The sequence below is a fragment of the Malus sylvestris genome, chromosome 5 (assembly GCF_916048215.2).
Source record: "Malus sylvestris chromosome 5, drMalSylv7.2, whole genome shotgun sequence".
Taxonomy (NCBI): domain Eukaryota; kingdom Viridiplantae; phylum Streptophyta; class Magnoliopsida; order Rosales; family Rosaceae; genus Malus; species Malus sylvestris.
Window position 1 is genome coordinate 42,353,012 of NC_062264.1, and position 15,230 is coordinate 42,368,241.

Consider the following 15,230-nt stretch of genomic DNA (forward strand, 5'->3'; position numbering starts at 1 on the left):
AACTAAAAGCTCTCAGTATTATTCACTTTAACGAAAAACCACAGTTTTACACTAAAAATTCAATTCTGGCACTATTCACTTTACCCTTTATTTTGTCCTTATTGTTAAAACTCAAAGTTTTCAATCATTTTTCATTAATTTTCCTTATATATTATAGCCAATGGCTTCATGGCAGAGTGGAAATTTCAAGAAAATAATATATTGGATGAAAAATATTCTATTATTCAAATGAGAAAATTGTATTATTATTATTTTTTTTCACACAAAGAATGGCACAGCTTAGCACATTGAAACAAAGGAATAAAAAACTAGTCACTACATTCCTTTGGATCCCATGCAAGGGTTCAACTTTACCCGGATTAGCGTTTAGGGTTTAGGATTTACCCATCTGGATAAGATTTGTTCAAATCTACAATTGTAAAAAGCTATGTGCACAACAAATGCAATATTTTTTTGTTTTTGTTTCAAGGATTTCGCTTATTCCTCCTCGAGAGAATCTCCCAGTTGTTCCTGAGCAGTGAGTAAATGAGAAATTTTCTCGAAGAAATACGAGATTCTGCCTCTGACGGCAACAACCGAGGAGGAAGTATGCTAAGAATAGTGTGTATATCTCCGTTTAGTAAGGCAAGCTCTTAGAGCTTGTGCTAATGATCAAAGCCTTGAGCTTCGATGAGTCCCCAGTAGCACTAGCCCTCATTGTGATCATTTCCATATTCTTGTACAAACTTTGTTTCACCAAATTGTTCATCATTTTCTTCCCTTGTTGTGCGTCCCTTTGATTTAAAGGTGAACCGATTGGAACCCTAGCTGTCTGGGGCCCTGAGTGTGGGCCCATCTTTGCTTGCCTCTCATCCTTAAACCACTGCAATAGTTTTAGTGCCCTCTTTTGAGCTAGAGAGCTTCCCAGCAATGCCACCTCTAGAAGTATGGGCACAATTCCTGACTTGGCCATTTTTTCCCTTTGGTCTGAGCTTTGGTGAGCTAAAATCATTAGGATGTAGCAAGAGAGCTCCTGGCATTTGGGCTTCTCATCCCATGTCAAAATCTCTATCAAGCTCCCCGGCACCGCCGCGCTATTTTCCATGGCCTTTTTCCCCATTAGGGTAACCACCAAGTTCCCAAGCGTCGCAAGTGCATTTTCAGAAAGCGCTTTGGTCGTGGATAGCTTCAGGAGATCCTCGACCACCCCGTTAGAGACCAAACTGGCTGCACTGTCCAACATTGTGGAGAGGTTGAACAAAGCTCCCAAACATGGCTCTTTGGTTTCGATGGTCGAAGTGCTTGACTCAATAATGCCAACAAGAAACGGGACAATTTCTGATGAGGACAGAGGGAATTGGGTATTTGCAAGTGAGGACAGCAACAAGAGCAACTCTGCAAATTGGTGCCTTGTTGGCCCATCAAGAATGTTGATGTCGTTTTGCAGCTTTGAGAATATTCCTGCATCCACCATGAGAGCCTTGTTCCTGAAAAAATTAAGAACGTGCAGCGAATTAGAACATAGAAGCTCAAAATATCTCAAACTTATTCTGTCTTGCCTAATGATGACAAGAAGAATAACTATATAGTTCAAGTCAAATAATGGTTTTGAAATTTGACCAGTTGATAAATTAAATTAAACATTCGTTACTGATACAGAGAAAATTAGAAGTGCTTATGCACAAGAACATATTCTATTGTTTGGTGCTTGAGAGAAAAGTCCCATGAGACCGGCTGTACAGAATAACTTCTCCTCTACAAAGATGACCCACATAATTAAAAATAAAAAAAATAAAGAATTTTAGAAGAGTGATCTCATCTCAAGTCCATGAGATTCCAAAGTTTAGATCAGTTTTATGTTGTGAAGGTCAACAAAATGGGGGCTTTTTATTGTCCAAAAATCAAATGGAATCTGAACAACTAACAATAAAATCCTACAAACCCTAAACAAAGTCATCTCGTTTGAAAAACAGGGTCATGTTAGCTTCCATTTTATTGTGTCCCCCTCCAACTCTTCCAACTCTTCCAACCACTATGTATTTTATGGTCGACAGCCACCGCAGCCTGCGGCCGGCCTCCTCTGATTCAGTGGCAGGTTGTCTAATTATGTTTCATATTTTTCAAATAATGCATCAATCCCATAAACCCCTTTTAACAACTAATTAATTAAGTTGCAGTATGCAAAAATGTGCCAAGTTATTGGGCAAGTCGATTGGACAATAACTGCAGTCACTGAGATGACATATCTACGAACTATACACGGTGGATCTCAAACTTGTAAATGACAAACACAATGTATCGTAGCATTTCGTATTAATAATACAATATTATATAATTACTAGCACATGACACTACGATAACATCATGACTTACTCATAACATAAGTTCTTCTCGATTGGGTTGATTGAGAAATAGCAACAATTCAAATTTGTTGTTCCATTAAAATGCCATTGCCTTTTAGCAAGATATCTTTTTTATGTCACGATCAGTATCACTTGAGTTGGGCAAGAGTCAAATGAAAAATTAACATACTTAATCCTACTTTTGGAAAATGGAGTCATTCTTCCTTCTATAATTAATTCATTCTTGATTGCCCTAAAGACAATCACTCAACTTTATATTGAAGTCAAATGTGGCCACTGGAACTTAATAAACAAAATTTTATTTAGTGATAAACTAATAGTTAAAAAAAATTAAAATAATTCCCTCTATGCCTAAAGTCCTATATTCGATGCTTCGCTCCCTTAATATTATACTTTTATAGATATGAGCAAAAAAAATTGGCATTATATTCGTATGCGATGAATACACATATATTAATATTATTTTTCAAGTTATGAATTCATAAAACTCAACTTCGATTATTAAAAATAAACTGTCTTTTTTTTCTTTTTTTTTTTGAAGAATATTAAAAATAAACTCTTATCCAAGGACGAAAATTTAAATGCTCCTAAACAAAATATAAGACAAGAAAATGGAAGCTTACGTGTAAGTTCCATTAGCAAGCTCAATCAAGGCGCAAACTGCAACTCGCCGGCGAGCAACCACCTCTGACGCCGCCATGGACACCAAAACCGGTATAATACCTAGCCCGCCCACCAGCTTCCTCACCTTGACATCTTCTTTAGCCAACGTACCAATCTCCATAGCCGCCAACTCCTTCTCTTCCCAACTAATTCCAAAGTGAAGCTTCTTCACTGCCCTTTGCAATCCCATCACAGAATCCTCATGATCACCACCACTCTCCTTCTCCATAACGACTTGTCGTACCGTTACTTCATTACTATTGCTTACAACTTCGGATGGTCTTGATGATGTGTCGAAGTGATCGGACGGCGTAGGGCGCTTGCGGGCGCTTTTGGAGCGTAGGAACCGTCGGACTCGGTTGAAAAACCTAAGCTTTATGTAAGAATATACCCATAGAGGAGAAGGAGAAGAAGAAGAAGCAGGTGTAGAATTAGAATCGGACATGTTTACGTGAGAGAGAGAGAGAGGTTGAGAAACTGTGCGGGGTTTTGGTTTGTTTATGCAAATTTCTATGGGAGTCAGACTTTTACGAGAGAGAGAGGTGTTGGTGGCTTTATGGGATCAGAAGGGACGAAGAAGGACGACTTTAGAAAGATGAAAGAAACTGAAGGGAGCACAAAGCACATGCACAGGAAACAGTATAAGCTGACTATTGGGGCTCCCAAACCGTGACAGATATTTAAATGAAATATTTGTGTATAATATATGATCTTCAACATTGGTATTATTATATTTCAATCGTATTCCCGTATGGCCCTTGACTAATATCTCGAATTACAAGAATGTTATTTTGGACGGCGGCGTTATGAGTGTTTTAATGAAAATTTGACTCTTCATTTAGAATACGTTATTTCTATTTATAGACAAATTATAATTCAACATACATGCATATATAAACTTTTTTTTGTTAATCTAATGAATTATTTTTGCATGTGTGGACCAACCTGTTTTCTAGATTAGGGTTTATTATATGGGGTTGTGTTACTTGTGTAGAGGGGAGGAGGGTCCCCTACACATCACCTACTCCACTGTGGGGAAGTTACTTGGAGGTGATCAAATTCAGACGGCTTAGACTATTTTTGACCTAAAGTTTCTTTTATTATCAATAACTTCGTATTTTAGTTTTAGAAAAAATGATGGTTTAAGTTACACTAATTTACTGAGAAAGAGATTTAAAGTCGAATACAAAATTACAAATACACTATACACTATTATAACAAATTGATTCAACTCACGTTGGCACTTTAAAACTTTAGACTAATCCTAATTAATAATTATCGTTGTTCTGAGATGTGAGCTAGAGCTACACTTTGAGGCATGTGGGAATCAGGGAAAGAGGGCACCTGCACTGATTTTCCTGCAAGGTCAGAAAGTTTTGATCTCATACAGGTGTCCTCCATTCATGCAGAGAATTAATGGGTTGCTGCACTATTAATCCTATCAGATCTAGCATTTGTTTTTTCTTTAATCTCAGTGTTTGAGATTTTCTCACATGCATGGTTTCGTTTTGGTGGATCTGTTGCTTGAAGGATCTGATCTCCCCATTTGTATGTTGCAGCAAGAAAAATATATCTTCATATCTAATCTTGATAACAATGTTACATAAATTAATGATGTTTGATCTTTTGCTAGCTAAGCTATAGCTTGTTACGTTAAAAGAAGTTGATTTTGGCTTGGGATTCTGCTCACCCACTTGCTTATAGACTACTACATTTAAGGATATATTTATACTAAAATAGTAGGAAAGAGTACGCTACACGATAAGCTTACATAAAAATTTAGTAGTGGACTTAAAATTGTGACACTTATTTTAAAAAGAAAAATTAAATTATGATATGCTGATATGTAAATTTACTCAAAATTGTGTCCTTTTTCTTCCAGTTGGATTCTATGCTTGAATAATTAGGTCCAGATTTGGTTGGTCTAGTCCAAAATATTTGGCCATCTTGCACCGTTGGCTTTCTACATTTTCCTGCAGAGTGCAAATGATCTAAACTCCATAATTAGTTAGGTTTTATCCCATACCACCATGAATTGAGAGAAAGACCAATTGGCGTCCAAATTCGGGAACAAAGGTGGTGAACTCTTTGTTTAAGATATTTGCACGTCTATAATGGCAGTCAAGTATTGGTTAAATGATATTTCTTCTCGGACTCACGCCAAATATTTTAATGGTAGTTGTCTCCACTTTGACAATTTTTACAGAAAGAGATACTCTTGTGATTGTATCCGTACATCAATCATGCATTGTTATATGAGAAAGTAAAAATGCATTTTCTACCGGATTAGAGGAAAAGAGTTCGGCATTAAAAACTACACATACTCTTATGACAGCATCTTAAATCAATCATGCATTGTTATGTGAGAAAGTAAAAACGCATCTTTTACCGAATTAGAAGAAAAGAGTTTGGTATAAAAACTACGCAGATTTTCTTCCTTATCTCTTATTCTGATATGTGGCCTTTTACAGCCACCAAAACTTCTGCCAAACAATCTATTTTGTTTTTCTTTCCTTTAAAACCCTAGCCTTTGGTCAAGAACTATTCGGGACAATCTGCATATATCTAAGAGTTTGGCGCACCACTTGGACACACGCATCGATCACCAGTATTGACCATTTGATCATTTCATTCAAAGTATCCTCGTTTTGGTGGAGTTGCATTGCGGCCCCAATAGCACGCAGATAGACATCAGATATGATATATATGATGGCGTGGAAGTTCCACCACAAATTCTTTGAATTTTCCAACGTGTGAAACAGTAGTCACATCAAGCGCAATACGGTTTTTTAGTTCGATTATTGTATCATGAGGTGTTTGTGTTCGTGTTTAGCTAAAAATATGACAAGAAACTAGTGCTTTTCTGATGTGTACCACCCACCACCATCCAAAGTTCTTCCTTTATGAATTATATAGCTGCTGCTACATCAGGGCCGGTCCTAAGGATAGCCCAAGTAGCATCCGCTTATGGTCTCCATTTTGGAAGGGCTTTCAAAAAAAATTTTATATCTTGTAGTTAACATATAAATACAAAAAAAAGTAAGAAATATCATAATTCATTTGTTAGTGCAGTGGAAATGTTGGCTTCATTTTTCTTTTGGGGCGTTGAGTTCAAAACACGAAGCTGCCTTTCAGTCACTAGATTTTTCTTGTTTTTCAAATTTACTGCCAATTCATCTGTCCAACTCCCAATCCATCTGTCCAAATACATATAAAATTATTAAACTCAAGTCTCTTTACAATCCTTTTTCTTTCAACTTCTCATTCTCTCCATTTCTATCAAATGTTTAAACCAACTTCCCATTATCTCCATTTCTATTGAATGTTTAAACCAACTATCATATGGTCTTGAAGATTGTACTTTAAGGTAATCAAAACTTTGAATTTATATTTTTCTTTTCAATAACTTTTTATTCAATGGATTATTTTAATATTCAATTCGTTAGTGTGATGTTGATTTTACAAGAAAAAAAAAACACAAGAAAAACAATTGGCGTTGAATTTATTATACTCGTCAATCAAGTTTTATTGTTATTTACTCTTTTGATCATCTAGTTTTATTGTTCTTCACTCTCAATCTTAGACTCTTGACTGCAATTATTTAATACATTTGTGTCTAAAAACGTAAATCGTGTAATGTTTAAATAATGTTTGTATATTTATCTTCTTTTGATATTAATTTTTAATGATATTTGATGTGAAAATAGAATTTTTTATGTATTTAGCAAATTCTTTTTTATACAAATCAATATACAAATAACCGGAGATTAGAGAATTTTAGGGCCCTACTTTGAAGGCTCGCCTAGGGCCTTCAAATTCTCATGGCCGGCCCTGTGCTACATCTTATGAGACAGTGAGCAAATTTTGAAGTATATACACTACAGATCTACCTTCATCCAACATGCATAAATCACAATGCGTTAACAGCCAAAGTTTAGCGACTCACAATAACAAACTTTGTATTAATTATATCATGTAAACATTTTGATGTGTTAACACTCCTGTTCAGCTATCATTTCAGTGCAGTCCTTTTAAGAGGGTTTGTTAAATATTTAAAATCCTTTTCATATTCGTCAATTTATACGTGTTTTGAGTTGGATGCATGCCCTAACTTGTCGAGATTAACGTTGCTTTGCTTCCAAAAACATTAATGGAAAGGTGTTAAGGGGCATAATTTCAATGTCTTTTCATCCAAAAAAAAAAAAAAAAATTCTCTACACTAAGATGTTACTATAGCAGTATTCCACGCTAACCACAACCTATTGCGCGTTTTGCTTTTATGCGTGACAATATTTTTGGAGACCACCACAATAATATATCCTTGTTCCAGAAAAAAGAAAGGATAACAAAAATGCAGACACTCCATACGGTTTGAAGTCTCCAGATGATGTAATTCTCTCTCGTTGCAACGAAGTTCGTCTCGTTTTTGCCCCGTGGAACGCCAGCAACTCAAAACGTGATACACACACGCCAACAACCCAAATGGAGAGTCCACTAACTTACGAGATCGGGTGGAAGATTAGTCATACAACGTCAATATGCATAACCAACATCAGCTGCACAATAAGTGCGTATTGTAGTTAAACTTACCCTAGTCGTACCATGTGATAGTATCGTAAATCAATTAAGCGTTGCTATATGTAACTTTTGCACATAACACAACGTGATTTACTTGAGATATCGCCACAGTTACATCAAGGTTTAAGCAAGTTCTTCTCGACCTATTCGCTATTGAAATAACTGATAGTGGCTTTTAAGAAGAAAAGTGCAAACCCCACTAAGTTTCAACCTTATGGCAAAGTCTAGGTAGACTTTGAAGTGGTAGACTTTGAGTTTGATTTTGAAACTTCTCCTCATCCTCTACTCTTTCGAGAGAAAAAACTGTTGCCTTTTTCTGCCTTTTGAAGCTCCTTTGAACTTCTTGTTTCAAATGTGGTCTGCATTTTTAATGTTTGTGATCCGAGGCAGCGCCGGCACAACGCGCTTCAAGGACAAGAAAAAGCCAGATCAGGTTTACTGTTGCCGCACCATTCAAACTTTCAGAAGTCCTTGCAACGACTAGGACCAGCTGAGCCAAATCCTAGGCTGTTTAAACTTGTGCTACATGCTCAAACACGCAACACGCATTGTGGTGTGACCAAAATTTTCAGGTCACGCTACGTACTCTAGTCGTCGGTTTCAATAAGCAATACTTTTACCGTACTTGTTTCAAAATGCTCAGACACACACTTGATGCTGTTATTTTATGATAGCACGAACAATGTCGTGTTTACGGGGAACAAAATCTCCCAACTTGGTAGGTTAAAAATCGTTACAAACAACCACAACTTGGGTTGAACTTCAAATATATTCTTTCACAGAGCAGTACAGCTTACAATTTAGAATTGATCACGTCAAGAACAAACAAATTGAATATTACATGATTTGTTTTACAAACGCTAGCGTTAGTGGGTTAAATAGTAAGTTGTTTGGAGGGAGGGGATTGAATCTGCACCAGAGTGCATAGGCATGATTGTTTTCCGCCACTACGGTAAAGGGCCATCTACGAATATGACATGATTGAATATTACTTTCCTGAGCATATATGTACAATTGAGAATGAATTGCAGCATAGATAATTTAGAACCCCTTCCATCAAACTTCAACCAAATCATCATCGTCTTCATCTGTCCCATCGTCCCAGTCCAACTCGAATTTACTAGCTGATTTCATGAGCTCTGTCAGTCCAGTTAGGTCCTCCAGATATGTAGGATGGTTGATTGCTTGCAGTATAAATTCCATTCCTCTTTTCCGATATTCAGACACCACCTGAAACCAGTCATTTGCGGTCAATAATTCGAAATTAGCCATGCACATTGGTGAAAGGAGTGCGTAACAAGGCATCTAGCAAAATATCATGACCACCACAAAAAAGACACCAAGCACCGGAAAGCTTACAGTGCCGCAACAAGCTGTGCAACTGTCCGAGGAGTGGCCCGCAAGTGTCATCTGTGAAAACTGTGCGAGGGAACCTCGAATTTGATGGGGTAAAATACCAAGAGGCTGCTCACTGCTTCCACTATTGCTGGAGTTCACCACCTCACCTTCCGCGAATATCCTGAACAAGCAGTTATCATCAAAATTTCAAGTCAACAGTTGGAAAACCCAATGTGGACCTTCTATTTAGCTCTTAACCGTGACAAGTCAAAATATGAAAAACTTATAAAGCTAATAAACAGTGACAAATTTCAAAAATTTCCAAGGATTTACCCATGAGGGTGATGCAGGATCCCCACTAAGAGCTCAACTGCAAGAGCTGAGGCAATCGGAGCAAGGCCTGGACGTGTAACAGTGCATTGCTGGTCCAACGTGCGGTTTGAAGTTGACTGCGCAGGGAACAAAAGGCTTATTTATGTACTCGACATACATGGAAGAACACCTCAATATCATAGCTATTGCAATCTAAAAACTTACATCAATAGGCGCAACGACATCATTGCAGAAGTAACAGCCCAATCTTTTCCCTCCGTTTCCATTGGTAAGGCCAAGGTTGCTCATATCCGCAGATAAAGAATTTTCAGCTTCAGTTTTTGAGTCATGGCTAGAGCTACAAGGACCTGCTCCATGGCGCATAACCAAGAAGCTATCAAACCCTAAAGCTGCAGTTATAGTAATCTGCAAACAAGTAAATAATAAAGATTTATCATTAGATAATATGAATGTCATTTTGGTAAGATAGCTAATTCAAATATCCAATATTTTTGAATCAGGTAACCAGATCATCTTAATTTAGACGTGACTCGTGACTCAGAATTACAATTATATCTGACAAATAGCCACATTACACCACACCGCAGTGCAAGATGTTAAAAGACTAAGTCAACACACCTTGTTAGTATTTGCACAAAGGAGAGATGGTAACCACCGACTTTCTCTTGTATCAGTCAGCAGGAAAACTACATTGTGAGAATCAATTAAATCATCTAGTCGTCTACAATCATCAAGCACACTCTGCTCTTCTTGACTCGGAACAGGATGTCCAGGCATTGGTATAGCCATGATGACACCCTCTGCTTCCTGGTAAAAGAACAAAGAGATGGACAGGCAGTATAAGAAAATCAACAAATTATCGGTTTAATCCATGTATTTTAGAGGACAGAGATGAAATTAATTACCACAGCTGGAAAGATTCTCTTGAGACTATTAACTGCTGCTGTTGCTTTATATTCACCGCCATTTAGGCAGTCATCTAACGTATACAAGGATTGCCTCAGAGGATTAGACATAGCGACCCTGCCATTGTCAACCAACGTAATGTTCCGGACACCCCAAGCCTGTAAAACATGTACCCTTCAGTCACCAAATAGATGCTTAGAAAGAACCAGAATTTATTTGGACTTTGGAGTTTGGAGCACTCACCATAAGCATGCGAGCAACCTGGCATCCAAGTGTACCAGCTCCAAGGAGGAGACACTTGAGAGAAGACAAGCTATTTAAGTTCAGAGAAGGCAAAGCACGCCACCTCATTAGTTTCAAGTTCAAATCTGCAGCAGATATGGCCAACCTGTAAAAATTATCAAAAGACACTAAGATAACAATGGACTAGTAATGTTATCGACTATAGAGTGCCAATAGAGACAACATACCTAGTTGGATCCATAGATTTAGCAAGGCTTATTATCCTGGGTACTTTTCTCCCTTTGTTAAGTTCCCACCCGACTGCATTTAGTACATGACCATGATTTCTCCATCCTAAAAACATATAAAAATCCGAGTTAGAGTACCTACAGATGCAAGCATATTCAAATTGTAGAAGAGAAACTAAAGCAAAACCCAACTGTTACCCAATTTCTGCAGCACTACCTGGCGGAATTGTAATCATGGCTTCCCCAACAAGGGACAATCCCAGATCTGCAAAACCACGACTCTCTCTATAGCATAAAAAGTGAACAGACTTTAGATCCCATCTCGAGCCAACAAGTGCAAGGAGGTTGCGAAGAGGCCAACCGGGATGGTTTGGAAGATGACATGGATCATAAAAACCAAATAGTAACTGCAATGGCACACAAAGTAACTATGAGAAAGTTGAACCAGAAATACTACAATCTAAAAAATTATTCCCGTTTTCTGACACCTAAATGGTTCAAAATCAAAAGTTATGCGAACAGACCTTGTGACCATCATCAGCACTTTGGGAAGTTTCCCAATCCTTTAGATGCTTAATAGTAGCGTGTGAATTTGAATCAATATGAACCAGGAAGAATGGCACATCTGAATCAGACAAAATAGGTTAGAAGGAACATTCAAGCTTTACATCCGAGCATATGTACACATAGGAAGAAGATTTAGCAGACAATCGACAAAATAGCAAATGAGACATATATATATATACCTGCTGTTAGGTATGAGTTACGCCACTCGTTAAACGCTGCTGAAACAGATTCTGCCTAAAGATATAACAATGGTGTTAGAGTTGATAAAAGTAACATCTAAATACCTTTCTACTGTGCATCGAATAAAAAACACAACCGACATACCTCCTCCGAGCTAAAACATTGGGAAGCTGGCCTCAAATTAACCAAGGTTGCTGGAGGTTCAAGCACCAAAGCAGGGAATGCAAACCAGTAATGAAAGCTCCATTTTTTCAGGTCTGCAAAAGAGATGAGGAGGAATCTCGAAAGCACTGAACTATCCTCCAATGCTTTTCCACTACGAACATCCTCCCAAATCTGATTACGAACAAGAAGCAGACGTGTTAAGCAACATTTAAATTCATTGTCATCCAACCCTATCAATCCGCCTACATGATATTTCAACCGAAAACAATATATTTTACTGTCACTCACAAAAGTACAACATTCTAGATACGTTCAATACCTTTTGTGCTTCTGCCTTAAGCAAGCCCTGTTTATCAAGTGCATGAAACCCTTCAACCGTATTGGTGTTGTAAATGATTCCAGGAACGGAGCATCTGTTCCTATTGCCTCGACTTACTGCCTGTACCGATGATTCCTCACTTGAATCCGAAGGCAAAGACTCGGCCATTAGAGTTAAATGATTAGACACTTGAGAATGTGAGCACGGTGCGTAGAAACCTGCAACAGTGTCAGTCCATATCTCAGATTACACGAAAGCGCTGTATTTAAATCACACATAAATTCACATTCTAATCATAGAATTTAACAACATCGTATAACGCTAGCATTCATCACAATTCACAAAAATCAAACCTTTGTTGTCCTAATTAATCAAAATTCGAAACCCAATTTACAACTCTGGCTGCTTTTTCCTCCTCCAAATTTTCTCAGCAAAATACGAAAAATAACAATTCCACATCCAAAACAAAGTCAACAATTCAACTTTTTTTCCTCATAATCCACAACTAAAACAATTCTTCAACAAAAGCACAAGAATTTCCAAAACCCACAATCCAAAAACCAGAAATTCTCTATTTTTTTATTTCCCAGAAATTGCACAATTAATTACTGAAATTAAACAAAAAAAAAAAAAGGAAAAAAAAAGAACGAACCGGTGATGGGAACAGGCGAGTCGTCGACGCCGAACTTGTTGAGCTTCAAGGAACAAAGTCTGTGCCAGAAACCCTCGTCGACGGAGCTCTGAAACGGTGCGAATTGGAGTATGGATTTACCACTGCCTCCCTCCATGATTTTTCTGCTGCGATTAGCTGCAACTTGCAAGCTTGCCCTCTTCTTCTTATTGTTCTTTATTTTTTAACTTGTTCCGTTTAGGGGGGGTAAGATTTCGTAAATTGAAGCGTAAAAAAGGGTAAAAGTATTAAAAAATGTTTGTCAGAGAGAGTGAAGAGTTCAAGTTCGAAGATAACAAGAAGAAGAAGATACCTCGTTGCGGCTGGAGTGTGACAGGCCGATTGTTTTCTCTACGGTTTGATTTCCCTCCTTTTCTCATACTGGCCAATGAAAAATCGCCAAATCAGCAAATGGTGGACCCTCTGACGGACAAGGCAATAAGTATTTTATTTTGTTACTTTTAGTTTTGCAAAATTATCTAAAATTACATTTATCAAAGGAGAATAAAAATATTTTTTTGTCTTCTATCACAATAAAAATGTTAAGAACAACAACGTAATTTTACAGGACAAAATTTTACTATTTTTTAAACCCCAACTACATGTGATTTTATCATCTCTAATTTTAAAAAATATATATATATCTCCCTCTCTCCTCTCTCCACGTTCTCTCTCTCACCCTTTTCCCCTCTCCTTCAATTTTAACAACAAAAGTACAATGGTGCACGTAATTATAAATTTAAAAATGTGGGTTCATTTTGGGGTGTGTTATCCACATACCCCAAATTACTTCTCACACACCCTTGTTAATTTATATCCGTTGATCTTCTTCAATTCATCCGATCCGACGGTCGAAAATTAGAAGGGTGTGTGAGAAGTAAAATGGGGTACGTGGATATCACACCCCTTCATTTTATACAAAAAATGGGAAAGTGGATATCACACCCCTTCATTTTATACAAAAAATGGGAAAGTTTTATATTAAAAAAATGAGTACATTTTATATAGAAAACAATGTGTACATTTTATATAAACAACAATGGATAGATTTTAGATTAAAATAAATAAATAGATTTATATTAAAATGGGAAATTTCACATATAACAAGTGGTACATTTTTAAAGATACATGGGTACATTATAAATAAATTATGGGTACAAATAAAATGGGAAAAAATTATGAGTACTAATAAAAAATTTAAAAATATGGGAACAAAAAAATTAATACATGGGTACAAATTAAAACTGTAAAGAAAATTGGTACAAATTAAAAAAAGGGTCGCAAATTAAAAATGGGTACAAACTAAAAATAGAAATATATAATACAAAGTTTAGCCATAAATATAAATATAACAAATGTAACGTTTCTAACACTAAATGAATATATTACTACATTAATATATTTAGTAATAAATTTTAGGGTAAAAGACTGCTTACTACCCTCATGTTTCGTGGTTTTCAACATTTAGTACATCAAGTTTTTTTCATCTCAGATTCATACTTAAAAGTGTAAATTTTGGGACAGTTTCATACATCCGTTAATCAAACTGTTAAATCTCCCGTTAACTATGACGTGGCGCCATGTGGACACTGACTGGGCTTCATGTGTCATCCACGTTTTTTTTTCTTTTTTTCCTTCTTCTTTCTTCTTCTTCCTCCGACTGCAACTTTTCTTTCTTTTTTTCTTCCTCCTTCTCCTTCTTCCTTCCTCCTTCTTCCTTCCTCTTCTTCCCCTCCTTCCTTCTTCTTCCTTCACCTTCTCCTTCTTCTTCTTCTTCCTTCGAATCTGGGGAAGTTTTTTTTTCTTCTTCCTCCTTCTTCCTTCTCCTTCCTCCTTCTTCCTTCCTCTTCTTCTTCTTCCTCCGAATCTGCCCAGATTCAGTTTTTTTTTTTTTTTCTTTTTTCTTCTTTTTTCTTCTTCCTCCTTCTTCCTCCTTCTTCCTCATTCTTCTTCCTCCGACTGCAACTTTTTTTTTCCTTCCTCCTTCTTCTCCTTCTTCCTTCCTCCTTCTTCATTCCCCTTCTTTCCCTTCTTCCTTCTTCCTTCTTCTTCACCTTCCTCAAAAAAAAAAATACCTTCATCTTCCCCAGATTCGAAGGAAGAAGAAGAAGAAGAAGAAGAAGGAAGAAGGGGAAGGAAGAAGGAGAATGGGGAAGAAAAAAAAAAGTTGCAGTCGAAGGAAGAAGACGAAGAAGGAAGAAGAAGGAAGAAGAAGGAGAAAGAAGGAGGAAGAAGAAGAAAGAAGAAGAAAAAAAAAAACCTTCCCTAGATTCGGAGGAAGAAAAAGAAGAAGGAGAAGGAGAAGGAAGAAGAAGGAAAAAGGGGAAGGAAGAAGGAGGAAGGAAGAAGGAGAAGGAGGAAGAAAAAAAAAAGTTGCAGTCGGAAGAAGAAGAAGAAAGAAGAAGGGAAAAAAACGTGGATGACACGTGGTACCTAGTCAGTGTCCACATGGGCGTCACGTCACAGTTAACGGGAGACTTAACAGTTTGACTAACGGATGTATGAGACTGTCCCAAAATTTACACTTTAGGTATGAATCTGAGACGAAAAAAACTTGATGTACTAAATGTTGAAAACCACGAAACATGAGGGTAGTAAACAATCTTTTACCCTATAATTTAATTATCTTGACATGTAAATAATTTATTATTGAAATAATGACATTCATTAAAACCTAAGGACCTTGATCAAAAGCTGAA

At 37.0% G+C, this 15,230-nt stretch overlaps 2 protein-coding genes across 3 annotated transcripts; both read right to left on the reverse strand.

The window, feature by feature from the left end:
* Nucleotides 1-215: 215 nt before the first annotated feature.
* Nucleotides 216-3,686, reverse strand: LOC126624484 (U-box domain-containing protein 7-like). The gene is made up of 2 exons (XM_050293547.1): nt 2,966-3,686; nt 216-1,466 (listed from the first exon to the last, which is right to left on the reverse strand). The coding sequence occupies exons 1-2, from the start codon at nt 3,448-3,450 to the stop codon at nt 617-619; spliced, it is 1,335 nt and encodes a 444-aa protein (XP_050149504.1). The 5' UTR covers nt 3,451-3,686; the 3' UTR covers nt 216-616.
* A 4,630-nt stretch (nt 3,687-8,316) lies between these two features.
* Nucleotides 8,317-12,823, reverse strand: LOC126624478 (ubiquitin-like modifier-activating enzyme atg7). 2 transcript variants are annotated; one of them, XM_050293541.1, is made up of 14 exons: nt 12,514-12,822; nt 11,862-12,079; nt 11,522-11,713; nt 11,377-11,431; nt 11,155-11,255; nt 10,848-11,037; nt 10,631-10,736; nt 10,404-10,548; nt 10,160-10,318; nt 9,873-10,061; nt 9,459-9,659; nt 9,255-9,370; nt 8,943-9,102; nt 8,317-8,813 (listed from the first exon to the last, which is right to left on the reverse strand). In XM_050293541.1, exons 1-14 carry the CDS (start codon nt 12,647-12,649, stop codon nt 8,640-8,642), a joined length of 2,142 nt encoding a protein of 713 aa, XP_050149498.1. In that variant the 5' UTR covers nt 12,650-12,822; the 3' UTR covers nt 8,317-8,639. The 2 variants fall into 2 exon arrangements, with proteins under 2 accessions (XP_050149498.1, XP_050149499.1); XM_050293542.1 differs by having other exon boundaries at nt 8,488-8,751; nt 8,945-9,102; nt 12,514-12,823.
* Between the last annotated feature and the right edge of the window lie 2,407 nt (nt 12,824-15,230).